General features: G+C 43.4%; 1 protein-coding gene across 4 annotated transcripts; it reads left to right on the forward strand.

Moving 5' to 3' along the window:
* Positions 1-986: 986 nt before the first annotated feature.
* CARNS1 (carnosine synthase 1) lies at positions 987-27122 on the forward strand. 4 transcript variants are annotated; one of them, XM_088146297.1, is made up of 11 exons: positions 987-1005; positions 5437-5571; positions 12425-12444; positions 12845-13097; positions 13739-13828; positions 17742-18229; positions 18418-18619; positions 19178-19269; positions 19764-19995; positions 22177-22448; positions 24297-27122. In XM_088146297.1, the coding sequence occupies exons 3-11, from the start codon at positions 12442-12444 to the stop codon at positions 25527-25529; spliced, it is 2865 nt and encodes a 954-aa protein (XP_088002423.1). In that variant the 5' UTR covers positions 987-1005; positions 5437-5571; positions 12425-12441; the 3' UTR covers positions 25530-27122. The 4 variants fall into 4 exon arrangements, with proteins under 4 accessions (XP_088002423.1, XP_007425192.1, XP_007425193.1 ...); XM_007425130.4 differs by having other exon boundaries at positions 1001-1140; XM_025164714.2 differs by lacking the exon at positions 987-1005 and adding an exon at positions 1484-2055.
* Positions 27123-27660: the final 538 nt, after the last annotated feature.

Below are 27660 nucleotides of genomic sequence, written 5' to 3' on the forward strand. Positions count from 1 at the left end.
CTAATTGTGTTCATATATATTAACGTCTTATTGTATTGAAACAGGAGCTGGGCCAGATCATTCAGACAACAGGGCTCTAATGAAAAAAAAAAGTAGAACCCTTAAATCTGGGATAAAACCTGTCATAGAGAATCCCAATTTCTAATTTTTTAAACCATCCTGGGTAAATCATCCACCTTCTTGAAACAGAATTTCTGTTTCTATTCAGGGCTTAACTTAAAAAAAAAAAATCAATTGATCTTCGTTTAAATGGAGTGAACTGCTTCCTTTTGCTCTTTTCCCCCACAAAAAAAGAGAAACAGAATTGCTGTGGGGTTTAATGATTCCTTAATTAAAGATGTCATGCAAAGATAAAATAAATAAAGCTGTGCCATATATAGACTACAGGCCTCTATATAACTTTCTGGTTCAGTTCCCCATCTGTAAAACGGACATGTTATGTAATGACTGCATATGCTCATCACAATGAACCATTTTGCACCGACGTAGAAAATGCTACAGACTGTTAATTCATAATGACAGTGAGCTTGGTGTTGTGGTTAAAGGCACTGCACTAGGAATGGGGAAACCTGCGTTCTAGTCTTGCCTTAAGCAGGAAAACCAGATGGGTGACTTTGGGTCAGTCAGCCTCAGCTCTAGGAGGAAGGCAATGGCAAATCACTTCTCGAAATGTTGACAAGAAAACTGCATGGACCGGTCAAGAAGTCGCTATGTACTCATCCGTTAAGATGGACTCAAAGGAGAAGGGCCGTAACAGCAACATGCACAGAAAGGGAACCCTTAGCTTCATTCCTTTCAATGAGAGGAAATTCTGACCTTTCACCTCACGCCCCCTCCCGGCGGATCCCTCCCCCCGCCGCCCGCTTCTCCGCTGCTGGCAGCAATCCCATTGCGCGCTCGCTCCCTGATCCCGGGATCGCGTCTCGCCTGGTCAACGGCTGAGGGCGTCTCTGGTCGCGGCGAGCGCCCGCCTGCTTTGCTTGCTAAACTGCCGCTCTTCATTGGGTATGCCTCTCCCGTCTCTCTATAAAGCCTGCCCTGCCTGCCTGGATCCGCGGTCATTCCGGGCTCCTTCCACCCGCCCTCGCCAGCGGACCGGATCGTGCGGCTCGGGCTTAGCACCGTTCCCCTCCTTCCGAGGTAATCCCGGCTGGAGAAGACTGGAAGAGGGGTTGCGTTTCTTCTCCCCTTTCAGCATTTCCCGCCCGATTTGAGGCACGGGGAAGCCGGGGCGGGGATGGCGCCGGTGGTCACGGATCGGGAACGCTGCTTGAAGTACCGAGGGGGAGGGTTCCGGCAGCGGGGGACCGACTGCGGGGGCGCCCGCGCTCGGAAGTGTAACGTGTGCTTGGCTGGGGAGCCCTGCGGTCCCCCTCACGGTTGCAGGAGAAAGTCTCGTTTCCGAGGAGAGCCGACCGGGTTTGTTTGCGACCTGCTGACAGGCGCGCCTGCGAATTGCGACCGCGGGTCTTAGGCGAGGCTGCGGGGTCGCAGCGCCGTCGGAGAGCTTAACCGCTCCGGTCGCCGCGGCTGGGGCTGTGGGGGAAGCGAAGTCGCCTCTGAAACGTGGCTGGCAGCTCTGACTCTGCCTGCTGTGGGGGCAGGGAAAGGGGGCTTGTCAAGCTGCCCACGGGGACCCTGTTTCCCTTGAAGCTCCGCCCCCGGAGCTCCCGCTCTGCCGTCTGTCCCCGGCCCGCCGCTGCCTCCGACCCGCTGCTGCGCTGGGAAATAAAGGCGTCAGGTTCCATCCCCGAAGGGATGGGTTAAAGCTAGAATCCCCGCGGATCTGACTAGGATCTTGCAGCTATCTGGGGCTTATTTTGCTGTAAAGCAGCCCGGCCAGAAGCCATCGCCGCCTTCTCCGTCGCTCCTTAGAGTGGAGTAACTGAGCGCGCCTGCCCGCGCCCTTCAGGATTTGCCCTCCCTCTCCAGTGCTCGGGCTGGAGTCACACTCCTCCCGCGCAGGAACAGGCGCAGAAAGAGTGGGAAGAATCCGCCGAAACGCTGCCCCTTCCCCCTTGACTAAATGAGAAGCGCTGGGGAAAGTGTGAAGAGGTAACTGTGATCCTAGCTGGCAGGCGGGTTTCTCCATTGCGTGTGAAGGGTTATTAAATACATTTTGGGGGGTTTGCTTGGTCTTTCGCAAAAGGAGCTCTGGTGTCCCACACAGAGGCTGTACCCTCCAGGTCAGGGCTTCACAGAGAGAGGTGGTGGATTAGAGCAGGGGCTTCCAACCGTTCCCCAGCAACCCAAACCTGTTGGTTTAAAACTAAACAAAATTCCCAGACCCCCTGATCAAGAGGCAAAGCACTAATGATGAAAAATTGGGAATGAAACAAAATGTGTGCTTGTTGTAATTTATGTATGCAGATTTATATATTGAACGTATTCGAGTTTCACAAAAATAGATGCCCCAGCCCTAGAATTAGAATTACTTTTTCTGTTTTCACCTGTTTCTGCACTGTCTGCATTTGTACCAGTCTGTGCTAATTATCCATATCTGGAAAAATATTCACATTACATAAATATTTGCTAGGCCTAATCAAAAAAGAAAATGGAAATAATATGTGTATACTGAGTGGTATAGCTCTATGGTGCGTATGATAGTTTAATATAGTGAAACTGAACATTTATGCAAGAAAATCACCATTTGGGATGTCACTTAGAATGAATCCCTTATTGAGGAATACTGTTGGCCTGGTGTCGATAAACATGACATGCAGCATAATAATATAGAGAAAAATAATGGATTAAGAAGGTGAAATTAAATTGGACTTTTTTCGTTGTGCATGCCTGGCTGAAGCCATTTCAGCATCTCTGTCCCCTGCCTGCCTACCTTTGCAAATGCGATTCTAACATGTTTACTCTGGAGTAAGTCTCACTCTAAAGGGATTTGAGGTGCACGTGTTCTGCAGCCCAGCTGTGAAATCCTAAACTTCTTTTTTTAACAGAAGAGAATATCTGTAGCTCATTGTTGAACTGTGGAGTCCTTGGTGCTCTCTGAGCTTGGTTGTTTGTATTACCCAACTAGGTACCATCATCAGTGCAACTGATGTGATGATGGTACCTAGTCAGGTGATGAAATGTCTGCAAGCAAACAGCCAAGCTCAGAGAGCAGCAAGGACTTCACCCTTTTTTTAATTCCCATGCAGCTCAATGGGGCTTACTCTTAAGTGGATCTGCATAGGATGCTGCCTTGAGGACACAACATACGTACACACAAACATAGTCTGCAACATAAAAGAGATACATTTCCAGGAATCTGCAGCACTTCTGTTTTAACCTTTTTAAAACTATCCTGTCTCTCTTTGCTGCATGTAGGACACAGTGATAACCAGAAGGGGAAAAACATTTTAGCCAGTGAAAAGGGAGGGACTGTTAGCCCTTCAAGGTAGTCCAGACAAGAAGCGCAGCCAGGAGTACTAGCTCTATCTTTATTGTAAGGTTACATTAACAGAATCTTGCAAGTCTGAAAATATTTCTCCCCTCCTTTCCTTTTACCGTCAGGAAAACTAGGAAGGGTCCCTTCTGAAACACTTCCCACACCCACTCAGCTTCTGTGGACCGAGATATCTTTTGCATGACAGTTGTCTAGTCTGCATCTCTTCCTTCTGTCTCCCAAGGTCATTCCCACATACCATTACACCGACTCACCATGATCACTCTTGTGCTGCTGTGTAAGTTAGAAACTCCCCCAATGACTTTCTAGCTCTCTCTGGATTCAGCTGTCTTTTAGAAATCATGGGCTGCTGGGGATATGCTGTTTGGAGTTTGGGGGCAGGCAGGATGTCAGGTTTTGTGCGTGTGCTTGTGAAGAGACAGTAGCCTCGAATTGGGAGCAGATGGTTGAGTCGGTTGTTCATTCCCCCCCCCCCATAGTCCCTAACAGAACCCATTCAAGGAAACCCAGTTTTTTTTTTAAAAAAACAAAACAGATTAGAATACCAGAGCATTCTAGAGAGCACGCATATCTGTAACAGGAGCCCCTGTTGAAGCCACTAAATGGTTTGCCAGTTCAAATCTTTAACATGAATCTGAGAAAGGATTTATTTCTGTTCCTAGTGTTACCTAATATTTGCCAAGTAGAACAAATAGGTCTTTACAATCTCTTCATTTCTGTGTGGACCTTCTAAGCAGACTTTTGTCATCAGGCTAATAGGGATGAGCATTAGGGAAGTGTAGCACACACCTGGGAGTCACTAGTGGCTACTCCCAAGAAAGAGGGGTGCCACTACAGCTGGACCACCTGGAGAATGCCAAGGAGGGCAACTGGCTGAAAAGAGGAGAAGGAGAGAAAGGGGCAAACTGAAAAAGAACAATTGGGGGCAGAGCTTCTAAGAATGTATGTGCCTTCCCCTGCCCAGATATCCTGCTTTAATCCCAACAGTGCCATGTATAAACTATTCCAGAAGTAGAAGTGCAAACCCCCAAATTGCCTGATCACTGGATTGCCTTTGAAAATCACAAAACATCTAAATAAGTAATTAATTCTTTCTGAGTCTGTATAACTTTGTTTACACTATTCCTTTCAGCAAGAAATTCTGGTTGGTTAGTAAACTTTCTTTTCTGCATAATGTTGCATAATCCTTGCTTAAAGCAATGTTTACTATAATGCAAAAACAATATTTCCTTGATGGTTTTTAACATAAAAATATCAATGATTTAGCAATATGTCTCCTAATATGACAGAGATAAGTTATTCTAATTCTGAATAGAGGATTTGTGAGGAGACAGTAGCCTCGAATTGTTAATAGTTACTAATTAAACTATTAGTAATAGTCTTTCACTTTCATTTTAATGTATCTTGCTATGCTTGTCAGTTCTATATTAACTTTCTATTGGTATTAATGCAGTCCTTTTAGCATACTTCTCATGATGGTGAGTCAGATGTAGTTGTCCTAGCAATACTGACCATCGTTGCACAAATACACACTCAGGTAAAAAATGGCTTAGTTTTTCTTGTAGAAAAACTTTATCTAATTAGTAATCTTGCGTTTGCAGCAGAAATCCAGAGAGAGAAATAAGAACAAATAAAGGTTTAAAAAAAAAAGAAAAGAATTGGTCAGGTGGCCATTTAAATAATGTAAAGTATTTTTGAAGCATTAAAGTTACGAGAACTCAAACAAAACCCCACTTTAATTATCACAGATTTGATACTTACACTAATTATAAACTCTGATTATTATGAAAAATAATTTTTTAAAAAGTTATGACAATATTAGCTAAGGATTTCAGCAATGGTGCTCCAGGTTGAGAGTTTTTAGATTTGTGAAGCTGGGATCTAGGAACTGAACCTAGGACATTATGTGCGCCAAGTCTCTATCAGAGTGCAGTGAGCTCTTTGCTTAAGTATTCGAAGTGCTATCAAAGTGTGAATAATGCATTTGATCAGACCAAAAACAAAAAAAAGTAAATTGACTTCTATGCCCTTTCTAGATTCCATCTTAGGGTAAATTACATTGCAGCTGGATCTGGATCAAAGAATCAAGAGAACTGCCAGCCCGATCGGTGTTCAGCTCTTGAGCTACAGTTGTTTGCCTTGACCTGCCCTCCTCCTCTCTCTTCAAAGAGGTAAAAAGATAGTATGTGCTGTTCCACTGTACTTCTGCTTGCTGTAGTGGCAGCCTCTATCCACGTCATGTCCCCTTCAGAATTGCTGAGGCTGGATAGGTGTATTTCAGCTCTTTTGGCCAGGTTGCCATTATGGAGGAGAAACAGCAGTTGGGAGGTGGGCTGGAATTCTCTCCAAGTAAGCCCAGGCTCCTTCAAGCACAGGGAAAGGAAGTGAGGCTGCTTGGGGAAAACCTTTCATTGCAACATTACACCTACTCCCTAAAACAGTGTTGTCCAAACTTGGCCACTTTAAGATGAGTGGACTTCAACTCCCAGAATTCTGGGAATGGCTCGCTGGGGAATTCTGGGAGTTGGTCCACTCATCTTAAAGTGGCCAAGTTTGGACAACACTGCCCTAACAGAAAACCTGGGGATTTCTCACCTTGGTAGGCTTCAAGTTACAGTATGGCTTCATCTGATCTCCAGGGGACAGGGATCTCCACAGTCCTCATCAGATCTACCACTCCCCCCCCCCATATGAAAGTGAGCACCGTCTTTCAAATTTTCGCTATGTGTTGTCTTGAAAAAAATACAAGCCCTGAAGTGAAACCTCTATTGGTTACCATTTGGTAACTGCAGCCAATATTTAATGTGGACAGTTACCTGACCATTTCCTAGTACTATCACCAAATGATCAAGCACTTTCAACTGATACACCTGTGGTTACAAATAACAAGATGCCTTTGCAGGTGGCAAGTAAGAAGTTTCTCTGGGCAGAGTTGCTTTTCCAAGTGGAGAATTATGTTTTGAATCTCCTACCCTTCACATGACCACAAGGACTTGTGTTATAAAGGAACACTTATTGCTCTCCACATGATCAACACCAGGCATACATACATGTATGTTTCTACTATGTCCCCTTATAGGTACCTTTTGTTAAGAACTAAAAGCCTCACATTATCAGGCAATTTGAAATGTGCACAACACCATTCTTTAGCAGAATTACTAGGCACTGCATACCAAAGACATAAAGAGATTTTTAAAAAGAAAAAGAAAAAGAAAACCATAGGCATACTTCTTGATAGAAAAACACAGTGGGCTGGTATTTAGCTTGTCATAATTATAACTATTGAGCGGCCTATTCAAGCCTATTCAAGCAGATCCTTCACTACCTATTAAGTAAAGATTAACAGATTCTGAGATTGTGGTAGTAGATGGAAGCAGCATCCCTTGGCAAAATTGTCTAAGCAAAATGAATGCATTGACTAGGGCATGGGTAGGTAATTGATACAACCCACATACCAAGGGTTGTACATGGCGAGAATCCGTTTTTTGCAATCCTCGGAGACCCGTCTGACTATCCCCTTAATCACCTGCCATTTGGAAGTAGTCTACCTCTGGCTATTTATACAAACTCAATCATCCTGCTTTATCTGTGAAATTCCAGATGTTCTTTGCTTGCAATTCTTTCCACCCTTTTTCCTTCCCACTAAGTAGGACAAGCCAGAATCATCGCACAGGGCATTGGGATTAGTAGTGCACTTGATCGGCAGTTCTTTGTCTGGAAGCACTTGTCATCTAGTATTTGCCTCTGATATTTGCATAGCTGGGAGGGCCCTGGCCCTTTATTGGGGTTGAGATATAAAGCTCCTGGCTTAGAAGATATCTTGTAACCAGAGGTGATTATATAGCAGTAAAAATGCCCTCAGTGATTGGTGACATTATTCCAAAGTCCATTTTCCAGATATTTAACTTATCCAGATATATGGAACAAAAAAAATGGATGGAGTAAAGAGAGAAAATTAAGCATTCCAGGCTAAAAGAAAGTGCAGTGGTTTGGGATGGTGGCACCTTCTCCTGCATGTTGGTTCAGCTGTCCTTTGCTCTCAAAAAGGAAAGGAGGCTACCAGAATAGATTAGAATATGGTTCAGATACTTTGTTCTGGGACAGAAGTGAGAACAGCTCATGCAGTTCATATCACAGACACACCCAAGCTTCATTTAAATGATTGTGCTGCCGTTGTATCCAAATTATGTACACATGGCTACTTTAACTGTAATTGTCAACAAAGCAAGGAGGTTATTGTAGGTAATCCTCAAGTTATGACAGCAACTGGGACTGGGATTTCCATTGCTAAGCAATGCAGTCGTAAATTTGTGACATCATGGGACCTCACTGCTTAGTGACGGAAATCCCAGCAGTCTTGGTTGTTGTCATAACGCCAGGACCATGTGGGTCATTAAGTGAGAACCTCACATGATTGTAACCTGGGAAGAGGCGGGAGTCCCAGGCAAGCAGGTTGATGGGTGAGAGCTATGGGTGGGCAGACACTAGGGAGTGTGGGCGAGTGGGTGGGTGCCACGAGTAGATGTGTGCTGTGGACAGGCAAGTGGGTGTCGTGGTTAGGTACTAGGGAGTATGGGCAGGTGAGTGGGTGCTGCAGGTGGGCACTAGGAAGCATGGGTGAGCAGACAGGTGAGACTGGAGAGGAAGGGATTACAAGAGAGTTAGCAGGCACACAATGGGGAATACACGAGGCTGTTTGCATAGTGCGCTCGCAGCTCCCAGCCTTGAGCGCCAGTGCATTGATTTTGATGTGTATTCTGCTTACTCTCTTGTAACCCCTTCCTCTCCAATGAATGTAAATACAAACATTAATTCCCTTCTTGCTAATTATCCCAGCGTGGGGGTGAGCATTCCAAAGGGTGGGAAAGTGGGGAAAAGGAAAGCACAGTCATGGTCACGTGATTTTCCACTTAATGATCATTTAGCTTAACAATAGAGCTGCTAGTCTCAATTGTGGTTACTAAATGAGGACTACCTGTATAGCCACAGATTAGATTGATGGCACAGATACTATTAAACAGAAAGATGTCAATATCTCAGTGGTTATCTAAACAAACTCACTGAGCTAACATTTGGAACCTCAACTGTCCAACCATCCTAATCTCTAACAACTGACCTACTCTACTTAGTTTCCTAAACAGAAAATCTAGGATTCACAGGCTGCTAGGATACACAGACTGCTATTCAATTATTGATTATAGCATATTGGATGCATTACCTCAGTGTAGGTGCCTGTGGTATATATTACCAATTGAAAAGAACAAGAGGATTTTGTTTATTCTGTGGAAAGCTCTGGGGAGCCTAATATGATATAATATTGCAGAATGGTGTATTGCTAAGAAATGGAGGAGATGGCAGGTAAAAATGGAGTTGAAGTCTGATGTCCTGTTGATAGTAATTAATTCCAAAGTTTGATTGGGTAAATGGAATAACTTGCATAAAATAATGTTATGTTGTGAATTTCATTGTGGATGCTCAATTGGAAGTTTGGAGTAGTTAAGCAGAATTGAACTTTTTAATACTAAGAATGGAATACTGGAATTTACAAAACATTCATACACATCGATATATAAAAATATGTGCTCCGGGGAGCCATTAGATTCTGGACTGCATGAAGAAGCACTTTTCCCTTGCTAGTGGGATCCTACTCAGAACTTCTCACTAATGGTGGATAGCTTCTGCACCTGAAGCTGTACTTTGGGAAGGTCATAATCCCAGCATTTCCCAGCTTCTCTGTTTGGAAGCGTGCAAGAAAAGAGTAGATACAAATCTTCAGGCAAAAGACATACAATTTCTTGAAGTTTGTGAGAACAAACAAACAAACATGACTGATAACATCTTTTGATTTGCAAAAGGCTGCAAGAATTCAAAAGGCTACAAGACAAGGCCATGGCCTTACGTCATGGGTTGCAGTAACTCTGCCATATCACTTCCAACTGTTTTATAGTTCCAGGCCCTTCAGGACTGACATCTTATTGCCTGTTTATTACTAGCACCTTTCCACCAATCACTTTGAGTCCAGTAGAACTGTTATCTAGTGAGGCCAGCTGGCCATTGATTCAGTCAATAGGAGCCTTGCATGACTCTTCAGAGCTTGCCAAATAGACTGAGAGTATTCTGAATTATCTAAGTTTAATTCTAACATTTGCTTTGTTTTCCTTTTTTCCTTTTTAAAACATTATATTGTTTCAATACAATGATATTTATACAGTATTAATTGAAGCTTATTGACACTCTATTGTTTAGATAACTTAGACAATTGGAAATAAAGAAAGGAGAGAGAAGTATTCTATCAATATTAATTACAATTTAGGATGTCAGTGTTATAAGCATAAGATTATTTGACTTTTTCATCCAGATTTGAATATAACATTAGGGGGAAAAACCCGCTGCAGATTGGTTTCAATCTTTAGCTGATTACTTAGTGTTAAGGTCCCCCTTGTATTATTACTTTATATATATAAATCCCCTCTCACCCCCATGGGTGGTATGTGTCTTCCTCAATCTTGGGTCCTCTACCAGAGGCCTTGGAGTTTGAGAGTTCTGCGGAGTATCTTAGCTGTTCCTAGCACTGCACTCTTCTGGACAGAGAGCTCTGATGTTGTTCCTGGGATCTGTTACAGCCACTCTCCCAGCTTAGGAGTCACAGCCCCGAGTGCTCCTACCACCACTGGGACCACTTTGGCCTTTACTTTCCACATCCTCCCTAGTTCCTCCTTCAGCCCCTGGTACTTCTCCGGCTTCTCATTCTCCTTCCTGATGTTGCTGTCACTTAGCACTGCTACATCTATCACCAGTGCTGTCTTCTGGTCCTTGTCTACTACTACAATGGCTGGTTGATTGGCCAGTGCCTGCCTGTCCATCTGGATCTGGAAGTCCCACAGGATCTTAGCCCTGTTATTCTCCATGACCTTCTGTGGAATCTCCCACCTGGACTTGGGAGGGTCTAGCCCATATACTGTGCAGATGTTCCTGTACACAATCCCAGCTACTTGGTTGTGCCGTTCAGTGTATGCTGTTCCTGCCTGCATCTTACACCCTGCCACTATATGTTGGACTGTCTCTGAGGCCTCTCTGCACAACTTGCCCCTTGGGTCCTGTCTAGTGCGGTAGACCCCTGCTTCTATGGATCTGGTATTAGAGGGTGTTCTTGTGCTGGTATGATCAGTGCCTCAGTGCTGTCTTTTAGTCCAGCCCTTTCCAGCCACTGGTAGGATTTCCCAATGTCAGCCACCTCAGCTATCTGTCGATGGTACATCCCATGCAGGTTCTTGTATATATATAACATGTCAATAAAAAGAGATAAAGCAAATTTAGCAAGAATTAAAATATCCAAAAAAAAAAAAAAAGGAAAAGGAAAAAGAACTTTTGGTTTTCTAACTTCCCCCTTTTTATACATCTGCTAGTTTACATGTAGACATTTAGGCCCCCTTAGAAGCCAGACTATAAGTGATGCTGCATGATGTATTGTATATATGGGAACCATTGCTTAAATTGGGTTAAACTTCTGTTGGAAATATATGCTGTTAGTTTTGCCATTGTTGCTTATTCTCCAAGTTTAAGTTCCCAGTCAAATATTGTCGGAATTGTATCCTTCCAGTGTTGGGCAGAATTCATTCTTGTTGGTTTTGCTTCACATCATATAAATCTTTCACTTTTCACTTTGTTTTATTCTTATTGAATGACTTCAATTTGTGAATCCCCAGGGAAGTGCTTAGCAAAACATCTCTGCCTGAAGACACATAGAGGTTATTCACCTGCCTCTAAAAGACACCACCAAGCCAGCAGAGAGTTCAAGGCACACATACATTGGAATTATTTTCTCACTATTCTGAGCCATCGTTCCATATGGAATGGGAACAGACATATACTTCCCCAACACAATATTATTGCAATCCATATCAAATCAGTCTTTTTTTCCTCTTGGTCTCATCACTTTTGCTTTTTTGTAATATTTTGTCTGCTGAAGGACATCTGAAAATCCCCAAACTTTGCATTGTTTTTTGGGAAAGGTGGATGGAGCTCTGAATCTCTCTAATATGAATATCAATGTTGCACAATTTAATTTCTGCCGGTGCTTGTAGGCTACTATTTTAAACAGCTTTATAAGGGAATAAGTAGCACTAAGGGTGATGGAATTTGCTGCTTAGTTTGCACTGTGAGAATTTCAAATGCTGCTCTGAGATCTCTGGAAGAAGGAAAGGAGAATATGAATGTCACCAATTTTAAATGAGATAAGTTAATCTTGAAAATCCTATCTTCAATACTTGTCCTCTGTTGTTCATATACATAGTGATCCCTTTTCTACAAGGTCTCTTTCAGCGTGCAGGCAGTAGGTTGCCCTTGGTAGAATCTGGACAGAAGTGCAAAATGGGCATCAGAATGCATGCAGCATAATGACAATTGCTATAAAGTGGTGTAAGATCACACATTTCTTTATTTTCAAGATGGAATAACTGGGCATGATTTCAAGATGACAAAAGAACATTTATATATATATATATATGTATGTATGTATGTATGTATGTATGTATGTATGTATGTATATTTAGTGGCCACCCAAATGATTCTGAGCAGCTTACATTTTAAAAAAAGTACAAACAATTAAAAAGAAAGTCAGATTATAAGCATACAGATGACAAAATAACAGAGCATCCTATGGAAGCCCAACCACCACATTGCCCCAAGACCTGGGAGAACAACCAAGTTTTCAGTGACTCACTGAACATCATTAGGGTCAGAGTAGTATGGATCTGGGGGAATGCTGTTCCAGAAGGCAGCCATGACAGGGAAGGCACAGAAAGCCCCAGAAAACCAGATGTGTTCTTATTCAAGGGTTTGGTGAGGGCAATTGCTCTGCCCAAACAATTCCCACGTTCCTTAAATTTAATTGTGTAAGGTTATGGAACATCATCATCATCATCATCATCATCATCATCAAGTGATTTGTGTCTAGATCTGGAGACGGGATAATAATTTGAGTCACAGAAAGTATAAAGAAATTTATTTCTTTTTTCTTTGCAGTATCTTCATCTTGAACAATGGTAAGTTGTTTTCATTGCATCTTGTCCTTTCCTGCCTTACCTGGTGTGTGTGTGTGTGTGTTGCTATTTCATGGATGCATGAGCACAGACATATGTTCTTAAAGACAGTATGTGTGCTTATCTTTAAGAACCCACAGTGTCCCATTTGAGATTATTTCTGGAGGGGACAGAAAACTGAAATGAAGATTTGTTAAGAAGCAGAAACTGAGTTCTAATAGGGGGTGGCGGCTGGTATCACCTTCCTTTTTGCGCTGAAGACCTTTCTTATCTTGAATCCTCTGTGGACCAGCAGCTTAGTTAATAGGACTCTCTCGAAATAACTGCCTCTCTGTTCCTCGGATGGAATCTAAAGTGAGCTCTTTCCCTTTTTCTTCGCATATTTCTGCATAATACTTTGCAGCTGTCTCTGGACCAGATCCATACTGAACCACCCCAAACACCCAAGGAATTGGATTGGGCAGAACAGAGTTTTCTTCCATCCCTGAGTCCGTTGCGCAGTGCCTGGCACCGAGACACACTCCATGATAGCAAAGTTAACCCTGAGGGTGCACAGGCAAGGGCCTGCACAGCCTACTACTATGACTTGTTGCAATGCAGCTTGCACCAGAAAGGGCTCCCGGGAACCATTGATCTCACCAAGGAGCCCCGATCAGGTGGGTGTAAGATTGTATTGTTCATATATGGGTGATGCAGGATACACATTGGGTTAACACACACGTAATATAAAGCCAACTCTTTTACCATGATTTATTGAATAATGATATATTCAATGCCCTGATTTACACATATGACTAAACCATAATGGCTGTAAAATGCAAACCTAAAAAGGGTGAAGATTCCTTGAATGAAGCTGATAACTCACAAATACATTCATGTAATTTTCTTGACGGTGATAGGGGATTTAAAAAAAAAATCATTTGCCAGTTTAGTCTGTTGCCCTAAAATTGCCTGATGATCCCCTGTCCAAGTACTAACCAGGTCCAACCTATTAGCTTTTTTCAAGTTCAGCTATGGTTGGCTAGGTGCAGCCACCAACTAAAGCAAAATACGGAGCTGTTGTGTCTGAAAGCTGGTGGAATGAAGAGAACAACAGGAAATATATGGGATAATCTGTTATCTCATGATGGAGTAATCCATGTATTTGAGCACTTCATCTGTCCCTATACCTGTAAGAATCATTTACAGAGATTCTGCCTCCAGACCCTAAGAGCTGGCCAGAATGTGGAGTTAAGAGAGAAGGAAAACTGGGATTTCCAGGGAAATGGACTGCTGATTCTGTTCTTGTCTTATTCAGGATTTAGGCCATCAGATATAACCATCTGTGTCTTGGGTTCCCCTGCTTCATACCTGTCAGTGCTTCTGGAAGGTGGCAACCAATGTCCTGGTAAGTTCCTAGATTAGGCACATTGCTTTAACTTAGCTTATCCTTAAGGTTTGCTTAGAACTGCTAAGCAGCTGGAGACTTGTATGCTCCCCTACTTGATAAATTAAATGTGAAAATTAATTAATTTTCTACGTTTTGTTTCAATGCTCTTCAAGCTAATGCCTTCTCATATGCCAGAAGGTATATGCCACTTCCTTGCCAAGCATGCTCTCAGAAATCAGCTGTGATCTTCTAAGGTGATAAAGCGCATCATCTTCTTAATCATAAGATAACTGTGATTCTAAAGTTGCTAATCATAATTTCATGGTATTGTGAGGGGCACTTCATAGCGTTTACCTTCAGATCAAGAAAAGAGGGGTTAAGTGGAAGAGTTTTTGAAGAGCAGTCACAATTAAACTATATATTGGGAGACAGTATTTGTGAAGAACTGCCTGAATCCTCTTCATCTTGATTTGTTCCTGGTTAGACCACTTATTATCTTTGTTTCAGGAGTGGAGGCTAAATTAGAGTTGGTTACCATTTTGAATGGTTTAAGGAGTTCAATCCCAGTCAGGATTTATTCAGCTATGATTAATTCTTTTGTTTAAGACTTCATGCATTTTTATTTCACTGGATAATTAGGCATAATCACATGTCAGTTAAAGTTAACTGTTCATACTTTGATCACAATTAGGAGTTGTCTGGTTGTTTTAATCCCTTATATTTCAGTTGTTTGGTTTTGTGGGAAAATGTAGGTAATTTAAGTAAATTATTCCATACAAAGTCTTTACAGTTTGTGTCCAAAATAACTAGTATATTATTAAGATGCTTTGAACCCAAACAGATGGCTGAATAGCCATCACAATCAACAATAATAATGCCATAACCTTCCTCAGATATGTAGTATCCATACTACCACTTCAGATATTGTGGTTTCAAGCATCTCCATGCAAAAGTTTTAGAATGTTGGTCTTCCCAGTAAATACTGACAACCATCCCTTAGCTACTGTTCTGAGGAACTAATTATGTAAAATAGAAGAATGTTTTGTCCCACAAAAGTGGTTCATACCCAATTGTATAAAAATCAGGACCAAATTAAATACCATCAAGTAAGCGTGCTAAACTTTTCAGATCTCTGAAACTATGAAGACTGTTTTCCTAGAGAACATGGAACAGAGGCTGCAAACTTGTACACGTGTGCCAAAGGGTTGGTCCCAGTTAACCTTACTTAATAGTGCAGGGAGACAAATTGATTTGGTTTTACCCTGTAATATGAGCTGACCAAATTAACATTTCTGAATACACCAGTCTTTAATCAAACTAAACTGATTATGAGTTAAATTAAATGAGTTGATTATAGGCACTGATTCTTATTACTAAATTAACAATTCAGCAGATGTGCTTTTTCGGTAATCACAAGTACATGATCATAAGCAACGGCTTTCTGAAGCCACTGTCTGAAATGCATTAGAATGTTCTCCTTAGCTGTTTGTACCAACATATCTGGTTCAGCTTCTTTCCTGGACAGCTGCTGTGCTATATCCTTGGTGTGATTCTTCCATCTTTTTGCAGAGCTGAGTCAGGGCTGGTGATAATCCAGGGTCTTGTGGCAGATTCCCTTTGCCTAAGGGAACTATAGAAATCCACCTGAGTTCCTCCCAACCTGCAGCATCAAGGCATAACTGTCTACCCATAAACCTCCTAAAGCACTCCAAATTATTTGTCAATTTAATGAAATTCTTTTGTTCTGATTCTGACAACTAATTAATGTTTATATCTGAGCTAAGGAATATACTGTGTCTGAGCTTCAGGGATTAAAATCCCCAAAGGTCGATGGCACAAACATATTTGACTTACTGAATTTCTTAACAATAATGGTACTAATGTCTGTTGGGAAGATATCAGGGCCCATTTTTGTGCTGAGCGCAGAAAAGCCTCAGGTGTTAAAATCTTCATAGTTTATGTGCAAAGTTGTGTATTGCCACTTACCTGGAAGAGTTCTTGGTGTTCTAATCCAGAGGGTTAAATCTGTTTTGCAAGGAAGGCCAAGGAGTCTGAGTAGCTCCTAGCTACAGGAATAATAAAACCAATATGTGATTATAAAAAAGGGTATATCCAAACAAACATGAATATACTTGCTTGGATTTTGTATCTAGGTAGTCCTCAGTTTATGATGGCAATTGGGACTGGAATTGCTGTTGCTAAGCAATGCGGTTGTAAAGTACGATGTCATCTGACCACGCTGCTTGGGGATGGCAATTCTGGCAGTCCCAGTTGCCATCATTAAGCAAATCATTGTGGGTTGTTAAGCAAGGACATCACGTGCTCGCCATTTGCAACCTCCTACCAGCTTCCCATTGACTTTGCTTGTGGGAAGTCAGCAAAGAAGGTCACAAATGGTGACCACATGACCACGGGATGCTGTGATGGCTGGAACTCCAAGGACTGGTTGTAAGTACTGCTTGTTCAGCAATGTTGAAGTTTGAACAGTCACTGAACAAGTGGTTGTTAACTGAGGACCACCTGTAGAAATGCGGTGGAAGTGCTATAATTTTCTAGAGCAAATACATAATTGAGCCAGCCAGCATTTTCAGAATTAAGCTTAGTCAAATCTCTACTGTCTAAAGGATTCATGAATGGTTTCTGTAGCAACAATATTCAATAAAGTAGCAAGGAAGGCAGGGAGCCTAAATAATCCAATAAAGAGTTGTGGTTTAAATACTTCTAGCCCTGCACTACCTTCTCTTAGTCCCCAGAGCCCTTGAAAGTCATTGCCTCCTGAGAACCACCTCTTCCTTCTTCCCTCCAATTCCTCTCCAACACATTTGGAGGGTACCATTTTGGGAAAGCTGATTTGTCTTCTCCTTCCATATGTTTTTGGGCTCCAATCTATGATAGCCCAAGCAGCATAACTCATGATCAGTGGCGATGCAAGCTGAACAAGAAGGATCAAGAGCCACAAGTTTCCCATCTTTTGCTTCTGCAGTAACTTTTATCTCAGTATTGTCAAACATGCAACCTTGGTTTGCTTTTTTTTTTGTCCTTTGAATAAGGAGACTGACTTTTTGAGTTGGAAGACAGACCAAAGACTTTCCTCCAAAGGGAACTGAGCTGCTTTTTAGGTCGAGAGAAACGAACTGGCATCTCACAAGCCATTTGTTTTTGTTTGTTTTTTCTGCTGCCTTATACCAACACCCTTTCAAAAACAAAATACGGTACATCTTTTCCAACAAATAAAATGCAAAAAAGAAAGAAGTAGTCACAAAGTAGGAAAGCTGTCCACCCAGAGGCCTATTTACACACTTGTAATTATAAATGTATTGCTTGTATCTTCTTTGGGGAATTAATGTGTTGATAGCTAAAGAATCTGCATGTTTTACTTTCAGGATGCTTTCTGCATATTGCAATAAGGACTGGATATGACATTATTGATTGAGGCAGAACTTGTGGCACTCTCCAAAGGGTGTAGGAGGACACTTTCCTACAATTTTTTTTCCTTTCATAAAACTTGAAAGGCTGTCATCCAAATGGTGAACAACCTATTGTAATAAATTGACTGGCTAGTACATTAAAAACAACAACAACAACACAGTGAAGACTAATGGTAGTGCTAATGATATCCTGAGAGATTATTCTATTTTCTTCTCCTTGCTCAGTCTCACTAGGTTCACTGGTGTCATATGGGAAAATATGACAGGATAGCACATTACAGAAAACAGGAAGGCAATTTGCTGGTTCCAAGGCCATCGTCAGGGCAAGTAATCAGGGTGTTGATGGTACAGAACACATCTTTCACTGTTAATGATTATTGTGATGCAAATGTGGTATAGGCAATTCTAATATATGAGACGTTTTGGCCTGTTTAGTTTTTCACAACATCCCTACCTTCTCAGATACATTCACAAGCTGGATTTCCCATCTTTCTTTTTCCTAGGTAACATGCTGTTGTGCTTGTCATCAACCTGGCTCTCCAAGGTCCCATCAGAAACCCACCCTGGAGAGTCATCCTTATTTGTATTGAAGGCTGTGACATTTGAGCTTGGCGGTCGCACAGTGCTGGAAGAATTTTCTTCCCCACGTCGGGTCAACTACTTCACAGGGAGCTTTGGACCCTGCAAGGTGCAGGGCCAGTCAGCAGCAGAATTGGCCCGAGATCTTGACTGCCCCACGGGAGGTTCAGGAGAGTTGACTCGCCTGCTAGAAGACAAGTTGCTGACCCGGCAACTCATGGATCAGAAGGGAGAAGTAGCTGTGCCCCCCACCCTGGCCTTCACCTTCAAACGCCCATTGCTCCTACACAACGTGACAGAAGAGCAGCGCATCCATGTGGTTGAATTGAGTGGCCGGGAAGGACAAGACAACCTTCTACAGGAGGAAATTACAGCCTTCTTGCAAGGTGGAGCAATGGAGTCTTACAAGCAGGTAAGAAATCCTGAACTGAAGATTAGAAAGCAAGACAGAGGTTAAGACAGAGGCATTATAGAGCAAGAACGCTGCAGCTCTTTCCATTCAGATGAGAACATAGCATGAGTGTTGGAAATAGGCTACAGAGCTTTTGGGAAAGAGCTGGATGCTTAAGTCTTGGCTCTACAGGTATTATACTTCCACAGGTAGTGGTGAAGCCCTCAGGCTGGCGCTGCAGTGGAACCCAAGCTGTATCATTCCTTGACAAGTCAGAACATGGAAGTGTCCTGCAGGCTGTCCTGACTCTGCTGGAGACTCTAGAGGAAGAGGAGAGCATTTTGCTGGAGCCTTTCATTCCTACTGCTCACATCATCCAGTCTGGGCCTTCGAATACAAACAGCTCCCCAGGTAAGGAATAGCTTTTGGCCACTTCCCACTAAGGTCACAAAGCTAATTATCCTTCAGTTCAGTGCCTGTAAAGCATAGTTTGATTCACCTTGCCACCTTCCAGATGTGCTGGAATAGAACTCCCAGAATACCTATAGCAACAATTGGGACTAGGACTCCTAGTCCTAGGTTTTAAGCCCTCCATATCTAAAGGTATCAGCATAATGAAGACTCAGTCACTCCATAAACCATTGTCTCTTCCGCTTGCTTTGCTTCATTTCATTAGCGGATCTTGCATGCACTAGACCTTGAGCATTTTGAAAGAGAAGCTTTGGGCTGATGATTTGTGGGGGGGTAGAAGCTGCACAGCTGACAGTACTGGTGGAGATGGTAAGGTTACCATCTTCAGATCCACAATTTTTCAAAACTACTCTACATTACTGATAATACTCCAGAGTAATACAAGCGTTTCAGCAGGCCTCTCTTGTTCTTTTCATTTTCCTCCACGTGTTCAGCTCATACCAATTTACCCGTCTGATATTTTCCTTTCCTATTTTTCTTCCTGCTCCATATCTCCAGTTCCAGGCAACATATCTCTGCGGCCCAATCTGGCAATCCGAATATGTGCTGTTGTCTGCAGATCCCGAAAAGACCAGCCTCTGCTAAGCAAGGTAATTTCAAATGTGCCCAGTTGAAATTAAAAGAAAACTGGGAACATATCACTAGTAGAAAAACACACACACCACAGAAGAGCCATCTGCAACACAAGAGATGATTAGCACATTCACACCAATATTCATGTCCCCTTTTGAATGTTTTATGGAGCAGTCTAAAAATAAATGAGCTTACAATTATTGGTGCTTACAAATGCAGCAGACTTTTTGTGGCAAAATAATGTCTCATTTAGAAATAAGCTAAGTTATATAATCAGTCACCAGATTGACAATTTTTACCCTCCTGCTGGGCAGGAAATACTCTATTCTCTTAAACCAAATAGAACTGGAAATCTTTCTTATTGTATTGTATGGATATAGCCATATAAGTTTAATAATAAATAAATAAATAATCAAAGAGTTACTCCGACTTTTAGGACTGTTGGAATAGAGATGCTGACAAATTGTTGCCAATAGTCCAGAGAGATCTCAAACCTTTTGGTTCTTTCCAGGTAATATGTGGTGTGGGTCCAACAAATAAGCCCCTGAAGCACCAGACCACAGTGCCCCAGACTCTGGAAAGCAGCCTACGGCACTGGGGACTAAAAGATGAGGTCCAAATTGCTGCAATCCATGCCCAAATAAAGCAGAAAGCAGAGGCAGCCATGAAGGCCTTCATGGATATGGAGACTAGTCTATCAGCTGAGCAGAAAGGTGGTTGCCGAGCACAAACTGACATTATCGGTAAGCTTATAGCATCAGCCATTATTGTTTGTAAGATATTGTGGGGTACCGCAGTTTGGTTGCACAATGAAACTGGGGCTGTCAGAGCAGCTGAACTACAGTTTTAGCAAGCCATGGGGCAGCAGCGTGATGTGGCTTTACCGATTATAGTAACAGGGCCAGATAGCATCCCGCAGCATTAGAGAAATTCCTTTCCAGGTTCTGTGTTCTAGAAATAGGCTTGTACAATGTCTATTTTTGTATTTGTCTTATGTTAGCAGCTGCTTACATGATGGTGAGACCACAAGCATGGTGGTCTCTAACAAAAAACCTAAATGATATTTCATCGCTACTGTCTGCATTCTCTGAACAGAGGCAAACTGGGGTCTTCAAACCACATGATATTGATCTGGATTAGTACATTTTTTGGAGTATGTCATTTGATTCCAGCCTCTGAAGGCATTCTTGAGCAATCGGTTCTTGTGCAATCTTTTCCCTTAAAACTGGCCAACTAAGAAAAACAATCAAACTTAGTTGCCACCCATGAATTAAATTTGATATCATGGTCTCACTTTATCTGAAATTCAGAGTCTGGTTTTTCATGTTAAATTATTATCTATTTTCCATGTTATTACTATGTACTGAGCAAACTTGTCCCAACCTCCTTACTCATTGTTGGCAACAGCATCTTTGCCACACTCAACCTCAACTGCCACTTGATAACAAAAATAGGGGAATAGAAGTACACTCTTGGTTTGCTAATTTTTATTTAAAAAATAATTTTTTTTTTCTGTAATAGCATAACTGATGTGACTGTTAATGGTGAAACATAGAATTAGTGATGAGAAGTTTGGAATGTGAATCATGGCATTTTTTGATAGTGTTAGAGCTGGATATTGGGGCGAAATGGGCATGAAAGAAGTGAAAGAAACAAGAATAAAGCTAGAATGACTTGTTGATGACCTCTGGCAGAGCCAGGACAGGGGTGGTGTCCCAGTTGTCCTTGATCTCTTAGCAGCTTTCAGTACCATCGAGGTATCCTTCTGGAGTGCTTATGGGGAGTAGGAGTGGGAGAAAAGGTGTCGCAGTGGTTCTCCTCCTTTCTCCATGGTTGGGTCCAATTGGTGTTGGCAGAAAGGGGTGAGGGAGAGATCATTCTCGAGATCATTGAAATGTGGAGTGTCTCAGGGTCAACATTCTCATCCCTCTTTTTTAACACCGACATGAGGCTGCTTGGTGAGGTCGTCCATCAGTTTGCAGTTGGATATCTTCAGTATGCTGATGATACCCCCTTATATCTCTTGACCCCAAGCTGACCAGGTGACCCTGAGATGTCTCAGTGTCTGGAGGAAGCACAGGTCTGGATGGGGAAGAACAAACTTGACAGAAGCTAACCTTGACAAGACTGACTGGCTGTGGGTATGTGGACCACTCAGGTCTGGAGATGGTCCATTTTTAGTGCTGAATAGAGCTATATTTCCCCCTTCAGGACTACTGTACAATTTGAGGGTCTCCTTGCACTCACAGCCCCTGCCTCTTGCTCAAAGAGCAGGTGGCAGCTATGATTAGGAAGGCCTTTGCACAAATTCATTTTGTGTGCCATACCTGGATTGGGAGGTTCTAGGAATAGTTACTCATATTTTGGTCACCTCATGTTTGGATTATTGCAATGCCCTGTACATGAGGCTACCCTTGAAGACCACTGAGAAGCTGCAGCTGGTCCAGAATTCAGCACATAGGCAGTTATGGACGTGCCTTGGTATGCCCATGTAATATCTCTGCTTTGTGAGCTGCGTTGGTTTCCAGTAGGCTTCCAAGTGCAATTCAAGGTGTTAATTATCACCTATAAAGACCCTCATGGCATACACCCTGTCTCCCATATGATCAGGCAGAGTCAGCATGCTCTAAGTTCCATTGATTAAACAGTATCACCTGATGGGACTCAGAAAGCAAACATTCTGTGTCATAGTGCCTGTCCTCTAGAGCAGGGTTTCTCAACCTTGGCAACTTTAAGATTTGTGGACTTCAACTTCCAGAATTCCTTAGCCAGCACTCTGCTGCAACAGAGAGATGCATTAGTTCCCTTGCTCTTGTGATAGGTACTAGATCTGGGATCAAAGGTGGCTTCTGTGGCCTTTCTGTGGATATTCAGCAAGGCCTTGTAACAAATGTCCTCTTTTCTTTGGCATCTTCTTTTCACAGGGGTGGATTTTCTTCTGAGCTCAGAGGACCAGGTGTTGCAATTGGTAGCCCTGGAGATGAACTCACAGCTGTGCCTGGAGACTTGCTCAGTCCTTGAAACCATGGGCCGGATGGTGGGGGCCCCAGGAGGAGAGACAGCTTGTGCCTTGGTGGAGACAATGCTGCGTCGTGCACAGTGCCACCTGATGGAGGGCAAACATGTGCTGGTGATTGGGGCCGGCGGATTCAGCAAAAAGTTCGTCTGGGAGGCAGCCAGGGACTACGGGCTAAAAGTAAGATGCAGAAACACAGACCTGTGCAGCCCTTCCAAGCTGCAGGATGGACTAGCTAGAGCAGCACCACCCCACAGTCCCTATCCATACCCCATAAATGTTATGGGCACCATCTAAACAGAGAGGGGAGTAAACCGCAGACCCACATTACCCATCAGAAGGGCTTGCTCATTTCACTTTGCCCGTAAAGCTGAGGAGCTTGCCTGGCCCATCCGTTTCCCAGCTGGCCATCTCTCAGGAGTACTTCAAGTGGGGCATTGGAGGGCCCAGTCCAGAAGCAAGGTCCTGTTGGAAGAGTCCCTGGGGATGGAAACAAGTTCTGCGGACTTCAGAGCTGCCTTCCACCATTGCCTGTCTCCATGTAATAATGTTAGGATGCAAATATGGGGCAGGACAGATGAGCTAGCTTTGGAGATTGTGGATTCCAGCTTTTCTCAAGAACCATCCATTGTGGGAGGAGGCCCCACTCCCATTGTTATTTTGGCATGGTTCCTGGTCTTCAGTAGCGGCATAAGAGGCAAAAACTGAAACTTTTTTTCATCACTGAGCATTCCCAGAATATCAGGCAGACCTGCCCCCATCTTTCCAAATGTCTTTTTCCTGACTTCTCCAAATTCAGGATATAAATATTGTTTCCTACAGTGTTACGAGACACGGGTGTTTTCCACCTTTAGAAGAGATAGAAATACAGTACAGTACTGTTACTGTTCCAAGAAGAAGCCATCTTGGGCTTGCTAGTCTCAAAGCCCTATTTCCAAGACCTACTTATCACTTGTGCACTGCCTGTTTAGAACCTGAAAGAAGGCCCCTCTCGATAAGTGGGATGTTGTATGGAGACTAGATGAGGAGAGGTATATAAATGGGGTGGGGTGGGAAGGTGACTGGAATGAAATGAAAACTACCTACATGAGTAGAAGGAGACAGACAACTCAGCCACAGCCAGATTTAGCCTCCAAAAGCTCATTCCATTGTCCCTGAAGTTTTCAAGTGCTTCAATGTCAGCTTATTCCTCTGGGACTGAAGGATGAATTTGCCCCTCTTGGAGCCTTGATCCATTCTCCAGCTCAGACCCTGAATTGAGCACGATGGCTATATGTGCCACAGTCTTATGTCTACAACTGCAGTTTTCAGAGTGGGACAGTCTACATCCTATGCTTTATCCAAGTTCCTCCTGGAAAAATGGCTTGGCTCTGAAGTTATTTAAAGGGAGTACAGGCTTGACAGCCTCCATGTCCCTGGAGTTCACTGCTAAACAGCACCTGCAGTGAAAGAGATAATGTTGACCCATTCCCACACCCTTGCTCTTAACTCACAAAACCCTGTGAATCAGTGCTGGTACCTGATCTAATCAGAATCCAGATAAGGAGTGGAAAACGAAAATGTGACTCCCTTGTTCACCCAGCCTTTCCCATGCCAACAGCAGGGTCATCTTTGATTTCTCAAGACTGTGAACGCTTTTTAGCCAGCCAGCCAGCCAGCCAGCCTGCCAGCGTGGGTGTTGCCTCAGCTTTTAATCCCTCCTCCCAAACCTAGAGGACAATGGAGCTCTTCAGTCTAAAGCCTGCCGCTGCAGAAACAGGGACATAGAAAAAGCTCAGATGAACCAGCATGATGGAATGGAATGGTCTGGTCAGTTCACGGGGGAGCAGCTGCCTATTGATAGTGCCTCCTTCTTCAGGGACTGTTGTGTTGTCCCTGACCCCAAGGAGTTGGCCTTCTCTGTAACTGTCTGTAGTGATGCATCTCTGATTTTTTTCCCCCGCCTTCTCTGCATCTCTGCCTTTCCCTCTTCCCCGCCCTGCTTCCACTCCCTTTCCCTTCTTTTTCTCTCATCTTTCCCATCCCCAGATCCACCTGGTGGAGACCGATCCCAACCATTTTGCCTCCCAACTGGTGCACACCTTCATCCACTATGACACCACAGACCACAAGAAGGATGAGGAGCATGCCCAGGCACTGCTGGGGCTTATTCAGGAGAGGGGCCTGCATCTGGATGGCTGCCTGTCCTACTGGGATGACTGTATGGTCCTGACAGCGCTGGTATGTGAAGGGCTGGGCCTGCGCTGCAGCTCCTCAACTGCCATGCGAGTGGCCAAGCAGAAGAGCCGCACTCACCAGCACTTACTGCGGCGGTGCAAGGAGGGGTCCCGCTGGTCCTCTGCAGCACTCTATGCTGTGCCATGCTGTCACCTGGAGAGCCATGCTGATGTGGAGCGAGCTGCCAGCCACATTAATTTCCCAGGTGTCATGAAGCTTGAGTTTGGGGCTGGGGCAGTAGGGGTAAAGCTGGTGGAAGATGCCCAGCAATGTCATCTGCATTTTGACAAGATCTCACATGATCTGCAGGATGACTCTGATTATTTAGGCATTGGGCTGGGTTGGGGCAATACCATGCTGTTGATGGAGTATGTCTCAGGCACTGAGCATGACGTGGATCTGGTGATATATGAGGGACGGATGCTTGGGGCATTCGTGTCTGACAACGGGCCCACCCGGGTGCCCAACTTTACAGAGACAGCAGCCTGCATGCCCACCTGCCTGCCCCCTGATTGTGAGGCACAACTTATCCATGCTGCCTATCAGTGCTGCTTAGGTTGTGGTCTCACAGATGGTGTCTTCAATGTGGAGCTCAAGTTGACAGCTGCAGGCCCCAAGCTTATTGAAATCAATCCTCGCATGGGTGGCTTCTACCTCCGTGACTGGATTCAGGAAATCTATGGAGTAGACATCATGCTAGCCTCTGTCATGGTTGCCTGTGGAGTGACCCCAGTCTTGCCCACACGCTCTTGTCCCCGTACAAACCTAGTGGGAGTGATGTGCTTAGTGTCACAGCATCTTCAGGCCCTCAAATCCACAGCTAGCCTAGAAACACTCCAGGCCCTACATGAGCGTGGTGTCATCCGTCTCAACCTGCTTGAAGATGAGATTGTGTCTAAGGAATATGAGGAACCTTATTGCAATGTGGCTTGTGCCAGTTCTAGTCGCCAGGAGGCCTGCCTCAAGCTACTAGGCATCTGCCAGGTGCTGGGCATTGACTCACCGCATTACCCTGTGGCTCACTTCCTCTCTCACTTCAAATAGCCTTGGAGATACAGCTCCCTCGGATTGGAGCTGAACTTGCATGTGCGAGAGAGAAAGGGACTTGTTTATTCCTTCTAAACTATCCTCCCCTTATTCCTAAGTGATCACCCCTGGGGTTTGCATTACACAAACTTCCTACTTACTAGTCTTTTTGGAGCCATCTCTGGAAAGTGCTCACACCTTGAAAGGGCTCACTTCTTTTGCGAAAGGATTCTGATAATAATTAACTCTGAAATCCTCCCCTTCTGCCCTCTGTGTGAGGCCATTTTCTTCTCTTTTATTTGTACTTCTGATTAATCTCCCCAGTCCCAGCCCTTGGTTTCTGAATTACATGTGCCCCAGATATAGATAGAGTGAAGTTCCAGGCTCTTCACTTTCTCTTTCTTCCCCTGAAAAAAGGGGAAGCTTCTTTCAGATAGCTCTGGAGAGACCCTATCTCATGCTTCTAGCATCAATGGAAGAGAAAGCTTGGGTCAGGTCTTTTACAGTCTGTATCAACCAATATTTCACCAGCAATATACTACAATAAATTAGCAAGTGCTATTTCTGAAATCACTTGCTTTTCTGAAAGGAGCCTTTGTATGCAAACTCCATCTATATACAGGTGAGCATCTAAACACCCAAACCAACCTACTCTAACAAAAGGACCCTATCCAAACATACCATAACATGTTTAGCAGTAGTATGTAAGACATTCAACAAGATCTGCTGGCCCCACGCTTGCAAACCTTGTAATTAATATTCTAATCACCTCTGATCCTTTTCAGAAGCTAAAGAACAACTCTGTACTCATCAAACAACCATAAAATAATGGAGGGCAATAGAACAATGCTGTGGCGAGCCTTCGTATTCATAATTGCTGCTGGGAAAAGCCCCTATGTATATTCTCTGTCCTTGTAAGAGAAACAGCTATAACCATCTCCTTACCTCTGTAATGTGCCAAGAACCTCGCAAAAGGATATTACTATAACATGTCCAAGCACGTGACAATAGCCCATTATTATAACATCTCCCAGTGCACTCCTAACTTCAAATAATCAGCCTTCCAGTGGAACTTGTACGCCTTTAAGGCCCTAGAGTACTGAGGAGCCATAATACTAGCATTCCAGAGTTTCTGCGGTAGCAGGCAATAATCTTGCCACCACTCTGAATCGTGAAGTAGCTATGCTTTGTGCATAGTCCGAACATCCCCAAATATGTAACGTTCCTTTAGTACCAGCTTCCTTAAGCATGCTTATAACCAGCATAAAGAGCAATGTGAAAATAGAGTGTAAATTTATACATCTGAAGAGCTTTTTCATGGTTTCCTCCCACTTTCATGACAAAAGGAAAAGCAACTGACAGATGTGGCAGCTGAATTGCCTGAGAGAATATTCAGAACCTGTGATATTTAAAATAAACACCTTGATCCCATTTGGATTAAGGAATTAGGAACTGGGAGCTTTAAGGTAACCACAGTTGGTTATCAGTAGGAGCATTAGTCAAGCATGTCCTCTTAACTGGTTGGTGACTCTACCTGCCTATTTTTCCCATAACTTCTGTAATCAAGCAGGTATAATAGTTCCTTCCCCAATAAAATGCCATGCAAAAATATCAAGACTGCTGAAGTATTATTTACAGCTGCACCACAGCTCATTCCCCAGTCACCTAAGAGTGGACAGAAGAAAAGCTGATGAAGATGACTCACTAAGAAATTAATGGATTGGGGCGGGGGGAACTTCAGTATATGGACTTGTTAGTTTCCAAGAGACTTCCAGGCGACTTGTTTCCAAAGGAGAGAGATGATGTTCCAGACTTTGGACCCACCACCTTCTAGGAAAACCCAGCACTGATTCCACTAGGTCTTCATATCAGTTGTTCTGTTCCACTCTGCCGCCTTTGGCACTGATCTATATAGGAAATTTGATCGGAGCATATGGACTGGAATTTATCCCCTTCCCTCAGTCCCCAAAGGAGACAACAGTTCTCCCTTTTGGAATCTTTCTCTTAGCTATTCTGCAGGTTCAGGCAGATGTATCTGCTTCAACTATTCTTTTTAACAGAAGGACTGAACTATGGACAGGTTGATATTCTGCAACTGAGAAGCTAAAGCAAGAGAAAAGTTGTAATTTGCAAGCCCTAATCTCAATTC

The sequence above is a fragment of the Python bivittatus genome, unplaced genomic scaffold, assembly GCF_059951505.1.
Source record: "Python bivittatus isolate LINGU-HERP-01145 unplaced genomic scaffold, Pbiv_v1 ctg000480_np1212, whole genome shotgun sequence".
NCBI lineage: Eukaryota > Metazoa > Chordata > Lepidosauria > Squamata > Pythonidae > Python > Python bivittatus.

Coding starts and splice junctions, on each gene's coding strand:
- CARNS1 (XM_088146297.1), top strand. Junction 19,270..19,763: donor ACCAGCCTCTGCTAAGCAAG/GTAATTTCAAAT, acceptor GGTTCTTTCCAG/GTAATATGTGGTGTGGGTCC. Junction 19,996..22,176: donor AGCACAAACTGACATTATCG/GTAAGCTTATAG, acceptor TTCTTTTCACAG/GGGTGGATTTTCTTCTGAGC.